General features: G+C 45.6%; 2 protein-coding genes and 1 long non-coding RNA gene across 5 annotated transcripts in view; 1 reads left to right on the forward strand and 2 right to left on the reverse strand.

Moving 5' to 3' along the window:
- Positions 1–2: 2 nt before the first annotated feature.
- On the reverse strand, positions 3–3,395 carry SMPD2 (sphingomyelin phosphodiesterase 2). Of its 3 annotated transcripts, XM_088023895.1 has the most exons (12): positions 3,316–3,392; positions 3,101–3,163; positions 2,790–3,007; positions 2,470–2,566; positions 2,275–2,351; positions 1,831–1,924; positions 1,598–1,687; positions 1,285–1,367; positions 1,023–1,155; positions 826–930; positions 500–653; positions 3–405 (listed from the first exon to the last, which is right to left on the reverse strand). In XM_088023895.1, exons 3-12 carry the CDS (start codon positions 2,837–2,839, stop codon positions 17–19), a joined length of 1,272 nt encoding a protein of 423 aa, XP_087880021.1. In that variant the 5' UTR covers positions 2,840–3,007; positions 3,101–3,163; positions 3,316–3,392; the 3' UTR covers positions 3–16. The 3 variants fall into 3 exon arrangements, with proteins under 3 accessions (XP_087880021.1, XP_027960028.1, XP_027960029.1); XM_028104227.2 differs by having other exon boundaries at positions 3,101–3,395; XM_028104228.2 differs by having other exon boundaries at positions 2,790–3,163; positions 3,316–3,345.
- Positions 3,197–18,107, forward strand: part of PPIL6 (peptidylprolyl isomerase like 6) — a 31,579-nt gene continuing 16,668 nt past the window's right edge. Inside the window, exons 1-5 of the mRNA XM_028104229.2 lie at positions 3,197–3,597; positions 7,017–7,112; positions 10,155–10,343; positions 13,690–13,752; positions 13,879–14,026. Coding sequence (XP_027960030.1) covers positions 3,463–3,597; positions 7,017–7,112; positions 10,155–10,343; positions 13,690–13,752; positions 13,879–14,026 — 631 coding nt within the window. The 5' untranslated portion in view covers positions 3,197–3,462. The remainder of the gene's footprint in view (positions 3,598–7,016; positions 7,113–10,154; positions 10,344–13,689; positions 13,753–13,878; positions 14,027–18,107) is intronic.
- Positions 3,466–18,107, reverse strand: part of LOC148164068 (uncharacterized) — a 38,581-nt gene continuing 23,939 nt past the window's right edge. Inside the window, exon 3 of the long non-coding RNA XR_015768319.1 lies at positions 3,466–3,775. This is a non-coding gene — a long non-coding RNA (uncharacterized LOC148164068). The remainder of the gene's footprint in view (positions 3,776–18,107) is intronic.

Here is an 18,107-nt window from a genome sequence, read left to right on the forward strand (position 1 = left end):
ACAAAAGTGTCAAGTTTTATTGTTCCTCAGTTCCATCCCCCTCCTGCTGCCCCAGGAGCAGGGCTGGCTGAGACTCTGGGCCCAGATCCTGGGCCTCCCTTGCCCTTCCCAGCACATGCTGGAGCTCAGCCCGAGCCCCAGATAAGCCCTTGGCCTCCTGCATGTGGAAGATGTAGACTGCCCCCGCTCCCAGCAGCAGTCCTACACTGGGAGTCCAGAGTAGTATGGCAACCTCCCTCACCCCTCCTCCAGCTGCCAAGGCGCACAGCAAGGCCAGGAGAAGCAGCCCTAGACCAATCACGTAGCCGGCGAAAGTGGTCCACCAGCGAGCTTGAGCCACGCCCAGGTCCAGCTCTATCCAGGCCTCCTTTAATATACTGACCAACCGTGACCTTTCTGCTAGTCCTAGAATAAAGCAGGGCAGTGGGGCAGGAGAGAGTGGGTCAGAGTGGAGGGGCTGACTTGTGGGGGAGAGGGACCCCGGGAAAGGGTGACTTACCATGAGTAGGGCTAGGGGTGGGCTGGGGGGGGATGTGTCTCACACACAGAGTAGCCATCAGGGCCTCATGATCAGAGAGGGGGGTGCCACTGTGAGGGTCGCGGCCTGTAGTGGTTCTAAGAGTCTTACAGGAGATGTAAAAGCCAGAAACCGCCTAGGAAAAGTCAGGGCCAGAGAGAAACATCTTTGAGGGCCTCTTCCCATTCTCCAGCCATCAGTGACTAGACTAGACTAGCTGGACTAGACTAGCTGGATGAAAGATGAGCACAAGCTGGTGAAAGACAGAGACATGGTGGGTGAAGACACACTGAGGGAACAAGCCTGACCTTATACAGCACATAGTCAATGCGGATGCCAAATGGAAATGGCTCTAGCTCCCGCTGGTTGACGTAGCAGTTCTCAGGTAGCATGGTACAGCCTTCTTCCGAGCCCTAAGTGAATAGATGATTCACGCTAGGATGTAGGGGAGAGAAAGGAGAGAAGCTGAAGGTGTAGGAATGGAAATAATCAGGCAGGTTCTCACCTTGAAATCCTGGGTCTCAAGGTAGGCATCATGCAGCCCTGTCCACTCCTTCAGCAGGCGGCAGCCCAGGTCCTTCGGGTGCAAGTTGAGGTCCCCACACAACAGAACCACATCAGCCTTCTTGGATGTGTGGCTGGGGGAACCAGGTTGGTGAGGCAGGAGTTCTTCCCTGACCAGCTCTGCCCTCCTTTAAGTGGCGCCCTGACCACCCCTCAACCCCTGGCCCATCCCCACTTCCCTTGCCAAGCCCAGGCTCACACACTGGATGAACTGGGCCAGTTCCCAAGCTTGGGCCACACGATGTGTTAGGTAGATGTCCTTTTGTCGATTGTACTCGGCATGGAGCTGAGCAAGACAAGTGAGGTTAAAGCAGATGAGACTGAGGGTTCCTACCTGAGGGTCTAAATCATGCTTGTGTCTGTCACTTGGCATGATACTTGGTTAAAAAATGGGCAAACCTTGCCGAGTAACCTTAGGAGATCCTGGCCCCAAGTTCACCCTCAGGCAGCCCAACTAGAGGAGCCCCATCTCTCCCTCCCAGAACTGCCTATCCCAGCCCTGCCAGCTTCACTCACGTGGGTCACATAGACATTGAGCACCAGTCCACTTAGATGGAGCACCAGCAGCCCCACAGCCTTCCCACAGAACCAGTCTCCATGATGGATCTGCAGGCAGGAGGGAGCAGGAACTCAGGGCGTGGCTACCCTCTTTCTGCCCACTCCCTGCAGCCCAGGGAAGGCTGCCTCCTTTACCATGTGTTACTGGGGGGTGGGAAGGGGAGGCAGAAGAAATCTGACATAAGGCTTACCATGTAGGGGTACCCATTGAGGGTATAGACGTGCTGGGTGAATTCCTGGATAGGATGTTTGGAGAAGACGCAGAGACCACTGCCAATGACACCACTGCAAACCAAGTCCTGATTAATAGTCAGAAAAGTAGGAAGAGAAATACCCAGCCTTCCCCTCACTCCTCTCCCAGCTGTATCAGCTACTTTTTATCTCTGTTGCTGAGATCAGCACCAGAGCAAAGCTCAAAGCAACAGTCTTTGTGGGACGACAGAGTGACTTGATAAGGCTGGGATGGGCTGAAGAGCGAGAATCTTCCCGGTTCCACCTACTCTTGCACCCACACCCAGAGGAGAGGGCTCTGGGAGAGAGGAAGGAGGATGCAGGCAGGACAGGGAAGGGCTGGTAGGATCGAAAGCTTCCTGATCTGAGAACACGCTTCCAGACGGGTTAGGTAGGCTTCTCACCTACTGAAATAGTGTGCAGCTGGGTAGGTGGGCAACAGCTTCTGTCTCAGGTACTGGAAGTCCTGCTCACTCCACACCTGAAGGAAGAGGTGAGGATGCTTGTCTGCCCGCCCCCGGGAAACGTCCCCTCCTGAGCCACCAGCCGCCGCCCACCCCGTCCCAGTCACGGTTCCACACCAGTTCTACACTGCCCACCTCCTCCAGCAGAGCTAGGTCGAAGCTCTCCATGTTCAGAAAGTCTCCTAGGCGCTTCATGCGGTCGCCCCGGTGCTTGCTCAGGTAGGGAATGGCCCTGAGGACGAGAAGGGCCAGGCAAAGTGGTGGCTGGAGGCGCTGCGCTCTCCATGCACCGCAGGAGCTGGGGCCGGTGTGGGCCTGGAGGTGCGGGTGCCCCCCGCCCCCGGAGACTGGAGGACAGGGTAGAGCCGTGGCCCGGATGTGAGGGAGGCTTCCCTCTCCTGGCTGTGGGTGCGAAGGGAGCTGTGGCCCCGGACCCACCCCGCGGGCGCTCTCACCAGCAGTTGAGGTTAAAGATCCTCAGTCGCAGAGAGAAGGTGGGCTTCATGGCGAGCGCGCTCCGCAGGCGTGGGACAACACTACCTCCCCGGCGACTGCTGCGGCTGGAAGCGTGCGGACCCGCGGCGCCTCCTCCCGGGGCCGTGCGCACAGGTGGTCGGCCCCGCCCTCGTGCTCCCCGGAAGGCCCCGGCCTCCCAGTCCGCTCGGCTCAGGCCCTGGGCGGGGTCAGACTCCGCGTTGCCCGGGCAACCAGCCCACTGCCCCCCTCCTCCTCGCACGCCCCCCCCCGCAACTGGCTGCCCGCCAACCCGGAAAGGCGATCTACTGCGAAATCCGGTGCTGCCGGGAGGCGAGGGCCGCGCGCGCCGTTCCTGTAGGGGGGATACCAGAGGAGGTTCGGGTGGGCTGCCAGCCGGGCCGAGGCACGCAGGGCTTCGGCGGAGCTCCCCGTTCTTTTTCGCAGAAGCTCCGTCCCCTGGCCACGGGCGCCCGCGCGCCCTCTCCCGCCTCTCGCCGGGCTCACCAGCAACAGGCGCAAAGTTGAGAGCAGACCCGGCCGTCGCCGCCGGCCAACTCACGTCCTTCCTCCCAGCTGGAGACGGGGGCGGAGCCGCGCGGTTGCCCCGGCGACGTGCAGTGTTTGTGCTCCGAGCAGTCCCCCAGCGCCGCCATGGCGAGCCCGAAGCCCTGTCGGCCAAGGTCGGCCGGGGGCCGCTCGCAGTCGCCGCCCGAGCAGCCGCTGCAGGTGAAGGTGGTGGGGCTCTTCAAAAGCTCCAGCTTTCAGATTGCGAAGAGCGCTGCTGAGGTAACCGCGAGAAAACGACACGTGCGGGTGGCCCTTCAGGTTTCCCGGTCTCGCGCCTCCTGTTGACAGGGGTCGATGTTCCGGGAGGTGGGGATGTGTCCCGTCCAGGCAGGCTCAGTCTGTACCTCCCAGGGGGCAGGGTCGGGTCGGCTGGACGTTCCACTTCGAGAAGGGCGACCTTTAAAGGGGGATCGGAGCAAAGGAAAAGTTCAGAACCTTGCTGGGTGAGGGAGGGTAATTCCCCCCTCTAGATATCCACATATTTTATTTCCACAATTTTTACTTGCGTTATGGATTTTAAAAATTCATGAAAAAATATTTAGGAAGAAGTGATACCGTGTAACTACTGATTTTTGTTTCTTTTTACGAATTACCTCAAGTGATTTTTGGAAACTTCATTCGGGAAGTTTTTTGGGTTCTCCTCCTTTAAATTTTCTCTAGCATTTACTGCATTCCAGTCGAATTAGGTGCTTAAGGGATTCTCAACAAATGACCCACAAGTGCTTTGGAGAATCCAGATATTTCTTTGTAAACACACGGAACGCTATAAAAGGAAAAACACTTTAAGCAACTGGAAGAACTTGGCCAGGTCCGCCGCGGTACAGCACACATACTACCCAAATGCAGGAGAAATGTAGAATTCAGCACATCTTTGGCGTTTGCTCCGGGAATGCTACTGTTAAGATTATGCCAAAATTCTCTCCTCCAAAACCCCACCTGGGACTCTGGGACCATGCCCTGTCCATGTTTGTGTACCCCAAAGTACCCAGCTGGATACCTGACACAAAATGTTCTCAAATAGAAGAAATCTTAAGCAATTCCTGCCGGCTCGAAGTCCGCAGAGTTAAAGAAAAGTATGTAATTATATCAAGTGAAGAAATAAACTGTCGACCTTAAAAGTAAAACAGTTATTTTACCAGCAAAATGCGTTTATTTGATACTAGCACAGGAATAGCAATTTGGGACACAGAAGCTATGGCAAACCAAAGGCAATCTGGGAGATCACAAAGGACAGGTACATTGTAGAGAAAAGGAGGAAGCTGGGAGGGGCTGCTCTGAAGAAAACTCCACTGATAGAAATGAGAGAGTTCAGGGTGGTGAAAGTCTCACCGGCTGATTATCGTATTGGCTGTGCTTGTTGCTTAGCAAGGAGACATTCTCCTTTCCTTCTGCTGGAGGAGTAAAATAGACTTATTCCTGCTGGGAATACAAAGTTTGTCTCTTCCTAGACCTGCTGGGGTCTGCAATTGAGGAGTGGTGGGGTAAAGCATGAGAGCTCCCCCTTCTGGCCTCCCGACTCCATTTTAAGTGAGGTTTCCTTTGCTCAGTTTCACAGTAACTAATTTGTGAAACAGGTGAAGTTTACATCAAGAGGAAGAGAACAAGCAATAAGTCTTTGAAAACGATACATGGATCCCATCAAAATAAGTAGAAATTATGGGCTGTTAGCTGGGCTGATGGGATCTATAAAGTTTATGGCTCAAGTTGTATTTAATGAATTTAAGGAATTTTTTTACCTTGTTTTTCTTTAGCTCCTTTTCTGAGGGCACATGTTTTTGGTGCCTGCTCCACACTGTAGAGAAGGTGTTGGCAATTTTTTTCTGTAAAGCCTAGATGTTAAGTTATTAGGCCTACAGGGCCATAGGCTCTCAGTCACAACTACTAGACTGTGCCCTTGTACAAAAGCGGTCACAGACAATATGTAAATGAATGGAGGTTTAACAATAAAAATTATGAATACTGAAATTTAACTTGCATATAATTTCACATGACACGAAAGATGATTCTTTTTTTTTTTCAACTGCTTAAAGTCTAAAAATTCTTCTTAGCTTTCAAGTCTTAGGAAAACAGGCAGATTTGGCCTGCTGGCCACAGTTTGCCATCCCCTGCTGTAGAGGATGCTAAGCAATGTCTTTGTTATATTAGTAATGTTAATTTTCCCTTTCTTGAGCTTTTGCCTACTGTAGCTTTATTTGAATATGAAAACCTATCAGTGTAAATTGAGTTAGTTCGACCTTAATAAAGGATATGGCTTGGAATAATTTCTCAACATGATCCTTTGGTAAGCAATCCTGAATACCTAATTTACTGTCAGAGATTTAGATTTGTGAAGAGTAAGTATTACATAGATTCTAATTTGGAGGTAGTCCATCCTGGATACTAACTTATGAAGAAAGTATGATGAAGTATGCTTAATTTGAAAACTGTTGGGCTTATTAGTTGTTCTAGATGGTCCCCCAATTGCCTCAAACTAAGCACGGACCCTGGAACTGTGACAAAGGACAACATCATCATCTGTTGGTTGGGCAGGAGTCTAAGAAGGAAATGACCCAACTGCTATTGCTCTCTTTAGCTCCCCCTGGTCCCAAGGGCTTTCTCCTCCTTGGAATATCTACCCCTGATGAAACATGCCAGGCCAGTGTCCTCTTTTAGGCCATAGTCGGACCGCTAAGCAGTGTCCTTAATGGAGAAGGTACCCACTGCAGCAGCCTGCTGTCACTGTTCCTTGTTGGACAGATCCCCTCCTTAGCCCCGCTCAGAAATGTGGGGCCTGTTAGTGCCTCCTCTGCCTTCTCTCGCTTGACCAGGAGGCAAAATGCCAACATACCAGAAACCAAAACTTTTTTTTCTTTTTGACAGGAATTGTTAACCAGTAAGAATTTTCTCTGATGTGTATAGACAAAATAATGTATGTTACACCAAAACATGCTCAGTATCTAAACCTAAACATATTTAGTATTTATTTCACTTTTTCCCAAGGGGTTGTAATCACACCAGTATCCTTTTGGTCATTCTCCACATATCGATAAATTAAAATAATAACATTTATTTTAAAGTTGTCTGTAGAGGGAGGGGGATGGGTTAAACAAGGGTTGGGGATTAAGGAGGTCACTTGTCCTGATGAGCACCAGGTGATGTATGGAAGTGTTGAATCACTATATTGTACAGCTGAAACTGATAAAACACTCGTTAAAATAAAGTAACATCTTCTTTTCATTAAAAAAAGTATCTGTAGATCCCCTAAAGTTTAGTTTAGGGAAAAACTGGTCCTAAAAGAACATGGCAAATCAAAATTTATTTGTTCATTTGCTCATTCATTTGCTATGTGTGGATGGTCCACTGTGTGCCAGATGTTGAGGCCAGTGGGAGTACAGGAAAACCAGGATGTAGTCCTGGCCCTCAAGGAGCTTATGCTCTAGAAATGAGAGACCAAATAAGCCAGAGCCCCAGGATGAGCTGTGGAGTGAATTAACGGAGGTAAGCACAGGGGCCCCTAGGAGCAAGAAGGGGGCATCTAAGCCAGATTGTGTGGCCTGGGTAGTATAAAACCTCCTGAAGCTCCCATAAAAATTGGGGGAAATGATTTCTACCTTAAAAGAGAACTTACTCTAAAATAATTATTCTATTTTGAAACCTAGATGCTGAAGAGTAATTATCCATCCAAATTTGAAGATCCTATAGTAGTTCCTCTTCAAGAATTTGCATGGGATCAATATCTACAGGAGAAAAAAAGGGTAAAGGATATCTGGGGTATGGGAAATGAACAAAGTTTTGCCTCAATTATTCATCTATGCATTGTTTTGGAAAAACCGGAGCAGTGATTTTAGAGCAACTTGATTTGATTTCTCTAAATTATATACTTTTCCTAAATCATTTCAATCATTCTACCAGGCTGATTTTAAGAAAAAGTAAAATATTTACAGGATTTTCTTTTGGAAGACATGTGACAAAGGTAAGTTTTAGACTCTCAATGCTGCTATTGACCCCAGCTGATGGTTAGCCCGCTCTCCCTGCACACGCTTACTCACACTTCCTGTGACACCTTGGCACTCGCGGTCCTTACTTTGGAAGGTCTTGGTGGTCTACAGCACAGACACAGTGTGGGGCTTGTGTGGGGCAGGGGAGGGGGGAGCTTGTGGCCCATGGAGCTCTGATGACAGGCACCAAGTTCCCACAGGGCAGCCCTGTCCTAATTAAAGCTTCCTCTCTGCCTTCTCCCCACTAACAGCACCCTTGGAGAACCCCAGGCCCCAGGGCTAGCAGAGCCTGCCTAAGGAGGGCAGATAGGTTTCCTCTCGGGTGCCAACCCTGATCATCTGGTAATTCTGCCTAGAACATGTGATACAAAGAGTTCTAAGGTGGCATCCTGGCCCAGCCACACGTCACGTTGGGGTCAGGCAGGAATGGGGTACACTTCCTGCTTGCCACCCCTGGCCCAGAACCGTAAAGTCCCTGCCCTGGTTTCCCTGCCCCAGCCTGTCTCCCCAGTGGCTGGTGAAGTCCCACGTCCCCTGACCAGAGCAGTGGCTGCGCGAGGACGTCCTGTGACCCTGTGGTTTATCCTACAGTGTTGCTGTACGGTACGATGGCACCGTGCAGTCACGCGAGTGCTGCAGGACGGAGGCCACACTACATTTGTTCAGTCTCACACCATGTTCAGAGCCATGATACAGTCTCATTGGAATTCAGAGAGAACAGCAGCAAACATCTACACACAGTGCTTATTCTATGCCAGATGCTATTCTCTTGACTTATGTATGTATGTATTAACTCCAATCCTTACAACAACTGGGGTGACCAGTGGTCCTGCTTTGCCTGGTTCGGAGGGCTTTCCTGGGAGCAGGAATTTCAATGCTAAAGCTGGGACAGTCCTAGACAAACTGGGTCAGGACAGTTGGGTACCTTACCAAAAATAGGTTTTTAATTTTTTTTTTATCACCAAACTACTTACACTGCCTACCAGTCTCATACTGTCCACCTACAGAAGAGCCATGATCTCGTGCTTTGTAGTCTGCACCCATTCCTTTTACAGATTCCCACTGGATTCTTAAAGACTGCTGTGGATTCCATTCTGCAGTTTCCAGCCACTTCAGCCTGCGTTTACTGACCTTGGGATGTTCTGTGTTTTCTTCCTTCTGCTTTTCTCATGGGGCCTGAATGAGGCTTTCTAGGTAATCACTGCTGCTTCTTTCCACCTACTCTTTATTCCCTATCCTTCCTTTCTTCCTTTTCTCACCCTCATCTCTTGGACACTTGCCACTTTATCCTTTTCTTGTTTCAGGCCAGTTTTTGTCCTTCCTCAATGTAAGCATTGTGCCTTGTGTCATATGTAGTGCTCTTAGCACATCTGAGGTTAGGTCTGCGCTGGCCTTACGTTTCAGCAGAATGTCATGCCTCCCCTGAGTGGTGGCTTCTGGGCCTTTGGAAAAGCTTTTCTCCTCCCTCCAAAGAAGGCAGCATCTTATGTCTCAGCGCTGGAAAGTCCCAGAAACCACTGGGTCCAGGACACTATCTTAAGCATGTGAGGGGGCCTCCTCATGCACAGAGGACACACAAAGATGAGGCATCTACATCATCAGCCTCCGAGTAAAGTGTACCTCCTACTGCATTTCTCCCACCAGGCTAAATAAATATCCACATTAGCCATACCCAGGCTAAATAAATATCCCTTTTTAAAGTTTTGCATTCTATAAAATGTGATAACACTAATAAATCTAAACAGTTTAGGGACTATTGACCCACAGGCTTTATCAGTGATTTATAGTTCAGCCTGAAGAAGTTTATTCTTTTCTTCAAACTAGGTTTTAATATGGGTGTTGGAATGGGATATGAAATCTGGCAGAAGAGCAGGGAGTGCAGCAAATTGGCAAGATGAAGGCAAACTGTTCCCCAAACCAGCATTTCCCCAAGTGTGGTCTCCAGACCAGCAACGTCAGCATCTCCTGGGATGTTGTTAGACATGCAAATTCTCAAGCCCCATTCCAGAATCAGAATCAGAAACTCGGGTGGGGCTCAGGAATCTGTAATTCTGCTTGCCTGCTAAAATTTGAGAACAGCTGTCCCAAATTATTCATACTTTTGCCAGGACTGGCACTGGGTCATAATAAACCAGATCTATCTTCCGAGGGGGCATTACTCATGGTCACACACTGGGATTCAGGAGGTTGACTGTTAGTGTCTGGATAAACACACAAATGCACTTCATTTTAAGGGGCTTAGACTTGGAAGTGTTGACAAAGGTGAGTTCTCTCCCTCTTTACACCTGGGGTCCACCAGAAGTCCCTGCTGGCCCCCAGGAGGCATTTCCTTTCCCTGACCCAACTCCCTCAAAAAAGCATTCTTTCCATCCTTGGCACTGAAAACCATGTATTATTCAGAATCCTTAGCCTTTCCAAGTGTACACACAGTAAAATGTATTTCAGAAGTGAAGCCAGAGACTGCATTTTGTTTTCAAGTTAACATAACACGTATGCTATGCATACAGATTTTTATTACCAGATCACTGTCTGCTTTCAATGACTGTACCATTTTTAGTATTTACTTTTAGGTCATTCTTTGCTTTCAGTGATATCAGATTCTTAAAAATGTTCTTAAATTCTATTTGAGAGCAAAATTCAAAAAGATGGCAAAAAAAATCCATTTTGTTTTAAAGATTCAGTTAGAGTCTATCCCAGTTGGGCTCTGGCTTGTGGGTTTATAGCAAGGTTGGTTCCCCCCCCACCCCCGCCACAATTCAGTGTTTTTTGTTTTTTTTTTTTTATCCTTTTCCTTTATAGGAACTCAAGAATGAAATCTGGGAATATTCTTCCTATGTGATGTGTTTTGTTAACGATCAGCTCCTGGGTGATGCATTTGATCTTCAGAAATGGGCTCACAAGATGTGGGATGTAGTTGATTTTAAGCCCCCTGAACTTTATGAGGCACTTACTGTGGATTATTCTGCTAAATTCTTAACAGACACCAAGGCAAGTTACACTAATTTTTGAAGAAAAATAGTGGAATCTTTGATCATTTATATTGATTCAGCATAAATAACTGATATCCTAACAAAGGAATATAAACGTTTAAGAGTAGGTTTTAAATTCTCAGTGGCCTATAATCCAGTTGCCAGTTGCAAAGGATTATATATAATGTTGCAGGATTTGGCTGAACAGTTTGCAAAGCAAGCATACCTCACAGCAGGCAGACTGCACAGGGGGAGAGCATCCCTGTTCAAACATTTCTACTCCCCATTAGAGATTTATATGCATTAATTATCCATTTTAAAACATAAAGAGCCCTCCCCCTGCTTCAGAGAAGTTCGAGCCTATCATCCATTCACCCTTAGTATGAAAAATTTTAATTAGTGCTGTCTAACACCTAAGTGAGAGGTACTACACTAAGAGAATGGAAAATTTGAGAATAAAAGTGACATTTTAAAGATTTTATTTGAGAGAGAGAAAGAGCACAAGTCGGGGGTGAGGAGGGGCAGAGGGAGAGGGAGAAGCAGACTCCCCACTGAGCAGGGAGCCCGGTGCTTGATCCTAGGACCCCGGGATCATGACCTGAGCCAAAGGCAGACGCTTAACTGACTGAGCCACCCAGGCGCCCTGAAAGGTGACATTTTAATGCATGACACATAGCTGGCAAGAGCAGGACCAGACAAGCTAAGGCCCTGGGGAGGTTTCCAATGGACAGTCATGAAGCTTGAGGTCCAGGAGAGAGAGACAGACATCAGGGTGGAATGGCAATAGAGGTAAAAGTACTTTGTAATTTTGTTCAGAAACTTGTTATAGCCACAAGAACCACATGCTGAAAATCATTTCCTGCTTATGGTGGCCTGTGCCCACAGAAAGACCCAGTGCTAGGATTTGAGCTGTAAAAAGGCAAAGACCTTTGTTTCCTTCATCCTCATTTAACTGTTAACTGCCTTGAACACAATCTGAAACATAGTATGAACTCAGTGAATGTCTGGTTGAATAAACAATGCACTTGGAAAATACTAGAAACTCTGGGGTATGGGGAGGAATGTAATGTTCACAGCAGTTAATTCGCAAAAGGACAAGAGTCTAAAAGTGCATGATGTATTCAGGGAAGGGCAGGGGACAGCAAGGAGGCCAGAATTAATAGGAAATGAGGCTGGGAAAATGAGTATCAGTCACCAACAATACCAAGCTACTTAAGGACAAAAGGGATGCATTGAAAGGATATTGGTAACCTCACAATTGACAGGAAAGCTGGAGAACCAGGTTTTGGAAAGCAGGTGGGAACCAAGGGAGGCCTGGCAGCAGGAAAACGTGGCTAGAGTCACGTCCCAGAAATGTGCAGCTAGGATGCTGCCATGGGTGCCCACTGGCCCTGGGTTCACACTGCCACCTTCATTGAGAATTACTTCTCAACTGGTGTCTTTGCATCATTCCCTGGACATCCAAGGCCCCAGGCAGGAGCACCTGACCAACCCAGCCCAAGTCATATCCCCACACCCTCACCGTCACTGAGTGGGGGGAGGAGAATCTGGCCCCTTTAGTGTCTTTAGAGGGTGGTGGGTCCCGTAGAGAATGCTCCAAAGGGAAACATCCCCAGATGTTAAAGAGGGGGAGAAAAAAAAAATCCACTAAAGAAAGGTTGAACTTAGTCCATTCTGAACTCCATTCTGAACTAAGGAGTTAGCTTTTTTCCTAGAAGGAAGCTGAGCCAACAGAATTTTTCATAAAGAGTATGACATAATCTTTGCTTTTTTGGAAAAAGTTTTAGGGCTGTGCAAAAACAGGGTGGAGTAGGGAGACCTTGGTGGCAGGGTGACCACTTGGAACACTGCTATAGTAGTGTGGCCTAGAGATGATGATAGCCTGAATTCATGGCAGTGAGGAGGGAGGACCTGGATTCCAGAGAAAATCCTTAAATTTTTTTGTGCAGAGGCTAGATTTTTCTTGCTGCAGGGACTTGTTTACTTCTGGGTTGCAATGATATACCAGATAATTATGTTTGCATGTTTGGCTGCTAGGTGACTTTACCTTGTGTTGTGCTTATTTGCTCTTTCATTAGAATTGTCAGAATTATCTACTCTTGACAACTGCATAGAGATAATATATTGACACAGAGGGAAGTGTAATGCTGCCCGAACGGACTTACCCGTTTCATAAATGAATCGTGATTTCCAGTCTGTCCCCTTTTTCCACCCGAGGCTGTTCAGTTTACTACATCACGCCTCTTACAATAAAGTTATACTATTCTTTTATAATTCAGAACTTCAGAAATAATTCAGAACTTATAATTCAGAAGCTCAGAGGCACAAAAAAGTTAATCATAATTACTATGGACATAATACTTCCTGGATGCCAGATAACACAATCATTACAGTCTCTTAATTTAAAAAAAAATAAAAAGGCTCAAGTGACATAAAGTAGTGACAGTGATACCGTAAAAGTGATTTCATTTATGTTTCCTAGATTCTTAAGAAATAGGGCAGGGCAAGTTATGTGGCTTGTTAAATCAGGTGGCATCTTTATGTATAAGAATGGTGCCCAAGATTTGAAATGTATCCCATTAGATGCGCTCTGCTCCCTAAATGAATGCTACTGTGATGGAGACTGAGTTTTCACTTTGGATGCCTCTTTGTAGAGCTAGCTAAGATCACACAAATGTTAGCTGTCTCTATCAGGAAGGATGCCAAATGAGCATGACTGAAATAACACGAAAGCACAGCATGTTCTCTTCCCTCCCCCTGGCCCCACACCTCCTGTGGGTACGGTGCCCTTGTTCCCTCAGAAAGGACGTGACCGGCTCCGGGCGGCTAATGCGTGCTCTCTCTCAAAATTGAGAACATATGGTAACCAAATCCATGGCGCTCATGTTGGATGTTTCCCAAAATTACTCAGGACAGAAAATTCTGTCGTTTCTTTTCCCAAAGGGACCAACTAGTGTTCCTTTCCACACCTAGCTTGCAATGTAGGGGGTATCTAGGCCATGTGTTCTCTGTCTGGTGTGTAGGTTAAGATTATTCAAAGCTTCACTACTACAGGGTTTTATTTTTTTTAGAATTTATTTATTTATTTGTCAGAGAGAGAAAGAGAGCATGCACAAGCAGGGACAGCAGAAGGAGAGAGAGAAGCAGGCTTCCCGCTGAACAGGGAGCCCAACGTGGGGCTCGATCCCAGGACCCTGGGATCATGACCTGAGCCAAAGGTAGATGCTTAACCGACTGAGCCACCCAGGTGTCCTTGCTTTTGAAATCTTATCACTAAAAACATTATTCTGTGGTATTTTTGGTCATTTCTAAAACTTTCTTCCAGACACTGACCTGCATTATCTTTTTCTCCCTAATTTTACTAGCATGCTTTTGTGTTCTTGGACATTTCTATTGATTGTTATCCAATTGGAAGACTGGTTTTTGAGGTAAAAGGCTTTTTGTTGTTCTTATTTATTTTTGTTATTTTTAGTAAGTGGGAGGTAGAGGTAGGTATCTGTAACTGTCAAAATATTAAATATTTAATCTTTGAAACCTTTTATTTTTATTTGTAGCTATACTGTGATGCATGTCCCAAAACATGTAGAAACTTTCAGATCTTGTGCACAGGAAAAGCGGGGTATTCTCAAAGTGGCATCAGGCTACATTACGTAGGTTCGATTTTTCATCGAGTAGTGCCAAATGGTTGGATCCAAGGAGGAGGTAAGTTTAAAATCTTAAATGCAACTTAATTGTAACGTCAAATCAGAATGTCCAGAATTTTATCTATATGCATTTGTGAAATGATATAGAATTAGATATATTTATATTAGATATTATATATATATTTAAAGGATATTTTATATGGCCAAATGATTAAGATATTCATCCTCTTTTTAAAAATGTCATAAATTTTGAAGTAAACAAATCTAAAGTTTTATTACCCAGAATATTACAAATTAAAAAGTGATATAAGATAGGAAGATACCATTTTTTATATCAAAATATAATTTTAAATGTTCATCTAAGTAGGGGATGCCTGGATGGCTCAGTTGGTTGAGCATCCAACTCTTGATTTCGGTTCAGGTTATGATCTCAGGGTTGTGAGATGGAGCCCCTGAGTCACTGAGCCCCTCATTAGGCTCCATGCCCAGGGTGGAGCCTGCTGAAGATTCTCTCTCTCTTCCCCACCTCTCTAAAAAAAAAAAAATGCTCATCTAAATAAATAGCACCTAGAAAATAGTGCTTTTAAGAGACATTCTAAAGCTAGGAATTTAAAAACAACTTATTTGTCACCAAAGATGTTAGACTGTTAGAGTGTAAAAGTAAGAGCTAAAGCGTTTTGTTCTCCATTTTCACTATCTTTTCAGGTCAGTCCTTTGACTTCACACAGAGTAGGTCTCTGACTAACAGCACAAAATTAAATTTTGAAGGCCTTTTGGGAGGTATCCCATAGGGAACAATCAGGCAGCAATTTAAAAATAATTGGCTTAGAGTGTAAGGAGATTTGCTTGAACTTGATGAAATATGCAGAGGCTTAAACTAATAATGCTTAATTATTTTTCTACAATCTGGAACATTCTGAAGCTGATGAGAAAAATGTAGTTTAATCCAGGCATTTGTATGAAAATCAACTATTTTTCCCTCAGTTTCTCCAAAAATGAGATCATATCACCCATAGTGTTACCTAACCTCATTATTTTTCCATTCCATATACATATATGGTATGTCTTGGTATGTCAATAAACATAAACATGTACAATTTTTAGGGTCTGCCTAGTTTTTCATATATTGCTATACCAATTTACAGTTGGCCCTTGAACAATAAGGAGTTTGAACGTGGGGGTCCACTGATTTTTTACAATACAGTACTATAAATGTATTTTCTCTTCCTTACGATTTTCTTTTCCTTTTATTTATTTATTTATTTTTATTTATTTGAGAGAGATAGAGAGCTTGAGCAGGGGAAAGGTAGAGAGAGAAGCAGGCTCTCCACTGAGCAGCAAGCGCAATGTGGGACTCGATCCCAAAACCATGAGATCGTGACCCGAGCCGAAGGCACTTAACCGACTGAGCCACCCAGGAGCCCCTTTCTCTTTTAAAGACTTATTTATTTATTTGAGAGAGAGCGTGCATGTGCACATACAGGGTAGGGGCAGAGGGAGAGGGAGAGAGAGTCTTAAGCAGACTGTGCTGAGTGCAGAGCCCCATGTGGGTCTCAATCTCATGACCCCGAGATCATGACCTGAACCAAAACCAAAAGTTGGACACCTAACTGTGCCACCCAGGCGCCCCTTCCTTGATTTTCTTAATAACATTTTCTTTTCTCCAGCTTCCTTTATTGTAAGAATACAGCATATAATACATGTAACATACAAAGTATGCGTTAACTGTTTATGTTACTAGTAAGGCTTCTGGTCAACTGTAGACTATTAATAGTTAAATTTGGGGGGAGTTAAAAGTTATACAGGGCTTTTCAACTGTGCAGGGGTTGGCACACCTAACCCCTGCATTGTTCAAAGGTCAACATAATTAATTCCCCATTGGTGAACATTTAGATTGTTTTCAAGTATTTGTTGATATAAAACCATCCTCAAGGGGACTAGTATCAGGGTCTCCTGAAACTTAGTTCAGTGTTGACTATTATGTGCTGGGCTCTCAGATGCTATGTTCTTTTTTGTTTTATTTTTGGTTTTTGGTTAGAGGTACACCTCCCCTTCCAGAGCCCCAGAGCAAGATTTGGGAAAAGTATGTCATATTACCTGTTTGTTTACTTATTTGTAATAAAATTTCCAAATACTAAGATGCACAGATCTTGGGTCATGAGTTCAAATAATGAAGCAGCAATGTTAAGGACAGTTTGGGAAAAAATGCTGATTACTAGATTCAAGCCCAGCCGATATATACCAGTTGTACCACTTAGTACATAGGCACTTAGCATCTCTCAATCAGTTTCTTAATCCTTACATGGGGAAAATTATAATATCACAGGATGTGGCAAGGATTCAGGATTCAGTGACATGGTATATTGGAAGTACCAAGCTCTACAAACGTTCTCCCTTCAGATGCCAGATTTGCACAGGGCTGTGGGGAGATTTTTGGAATATGGCTAATGTGGTTTTATGCTGTGCCTTGGGATGCCTCCCAACACTACTGGTTGCCTGATGGGACCAGCACGGCCTGTATGGTCTACACTACCCCTAGCCTCGCCTCATCCTCTTGACATGTCTACTGGCTCTGCTCCACACAGTGGCCTCCTTGCTGTTTCCTAAGCACATAAAGCATACATTTGCTTGAGGTCTTTTGTTGATTCCTCTGCCTGGGGCACAGCCTACCCAGCTATGCCTCAGATATCCCCTTGCTTCAGCCTCTAATCTGTTTTGGATTTTTGCCCGGAGTTCATCTCAGCAAGACTTACCTGACCATCCTATTTAAAACTGCCACTTTCCCATCCACACAGGTCTCCTCACCCCTTTCCCTGCTGCTCTCCTATCCCCTAATCTTTATTTTTAAAATAAAATATTTTACTTTTGGTTCATAGCACTTGTCATCACTGGACATACTATTACATATTTCCTAGAGAATTTGTTTAGTGTCTGTTTTTCTTCATTAGAGTATAAATAAGTTCCATGAAGGTAGAGGATTTTATCTATTTTGTTCACTGTTGTATCCCCAGGTTCCAGAGCAGTGCCTGGTATATAGTAAGGGCTTAAAAAATATTGTTGAAAGGATGAATGAATAAATGAACAGATAAACAGGAAACATACATTCTACACATTTCTAAAGTACAAAATGAAAGAAGCTATCAAGTCGTGAAGCCACTTTGGTGGGATTCTCTGTCTGTGGCTCCCACAAGGCCTACTGCCTTCTGAAGGACCTCTTGAGAAAGAGTTTAATACATTTTGTCATCATCATCATCATCATCATCATCAGTATAATGATGGTGAAGATGGTGGTAATGAGAAGATGCATTCCCTAAGCATGCAATGCTGCGTGACTATGGCCACCCGTGAACGAGTGTGGCGCTCTGCCCTGAGCTGCACCAAGTGCTGTCGGTAGAACATGATTTTGTTTAATCCTCAGAATTACCTGGGAGGCACTAAGCATTACTCCTGTCTATACAGATGAGGAAACAGGCTTGGAAAAGGTAACTAACATCAAGATTGAAATCAAAATTTGAACCATTATTCTGCATTGTAGAATTTGTCGTCAGAAGTACAGAAATAACAGATATATAAGGCTGAATTCAAGTACTGATTGAAATGGTGTCAATATAAAATATTTCCCTGGGAGAAAAATGAAGGAGGGGAATCGGAGGGGGAGACAAACCATGACAGACGATGGACTCTGAGAAACAAACTGAGGGTTCTAGAGGGGAGGGGGGTGGGGGGATGGGTTAGCCTGGTGATGGGTATTAAGGAGGGCATGTACTGATTGGAGCGCTGGGTGTTAGACTCAAACAATGAATCGTGGAACACTTCATCAAAAACTAATGATGTAATGTATGGTGATTAACATAACAATAAAAAATTAAAAAAAATAATTTCCCTGGAGGATGTGAAGCAAAGGGCAAGAGGAATGGTGGGTGTTGGAGAGACAGGGCAAAGGAGTATCACCAATGCTGAAGTGAGTCAGTAAGGGTGGTGAACCACAGGCCGATGTGTCTGAGCAAAGCGAACTCTGGGATCAGAAGGAATCGGTGCTGGAGGACGTGTGACTTCCCCATTTCTGGAGTAGCCTTCTGCCACTACAGTGTGCTTCTGGGAGATGCCGAGGGCTCTGGAGTGAGTCACGCGGGGAGTAT

The sequence above is a fragment of the Eumetopias jubatus genome, unplaced genomic scaffold, assembly GCF_037043125.1.
Source record: "Eumetopias jubatus isolate StellerSeaLion01/CBP00866 unplaced genomic scaffold, mEumJub1_p1.0 scaffold_6, whole genome shotgun sequence".
In the NCBI taxonomy this organism is placed as follows: Eukaryota; Metazoa; Chordata; class Mammalia; order Carnivora; family Otariidae; genus Eumetopias; species Eumetopias jubatus.

What these genes read in the sequence shown, in the direction of transcription:
- SMPD2 (XM_028104227.2), bottom strand. Translation starts at nt 2,839, where the DNA reads ATGAAGCCCACCTTCTCTCTGCGACTGAGGATCTTTAACCTCAACTGC. An exon ending in TCAATGTCTATGTGACCCAC is followed by an intron (nt 1,368 to 1,597) that starts GTGAGTGAAGCT and finishes TGTCTTGCTCAG; the next exon opens with CTCCATGCCGAGTACAATCG. An exon ending in CACCCCTAGCCCTACTCATG is followed by an intron (nt 406 to 499) that starts GTAAGTCACCCT and finishes GCTTTATTCTAG; the next exon opens with GACTAGCAGAAAGGTCACGG.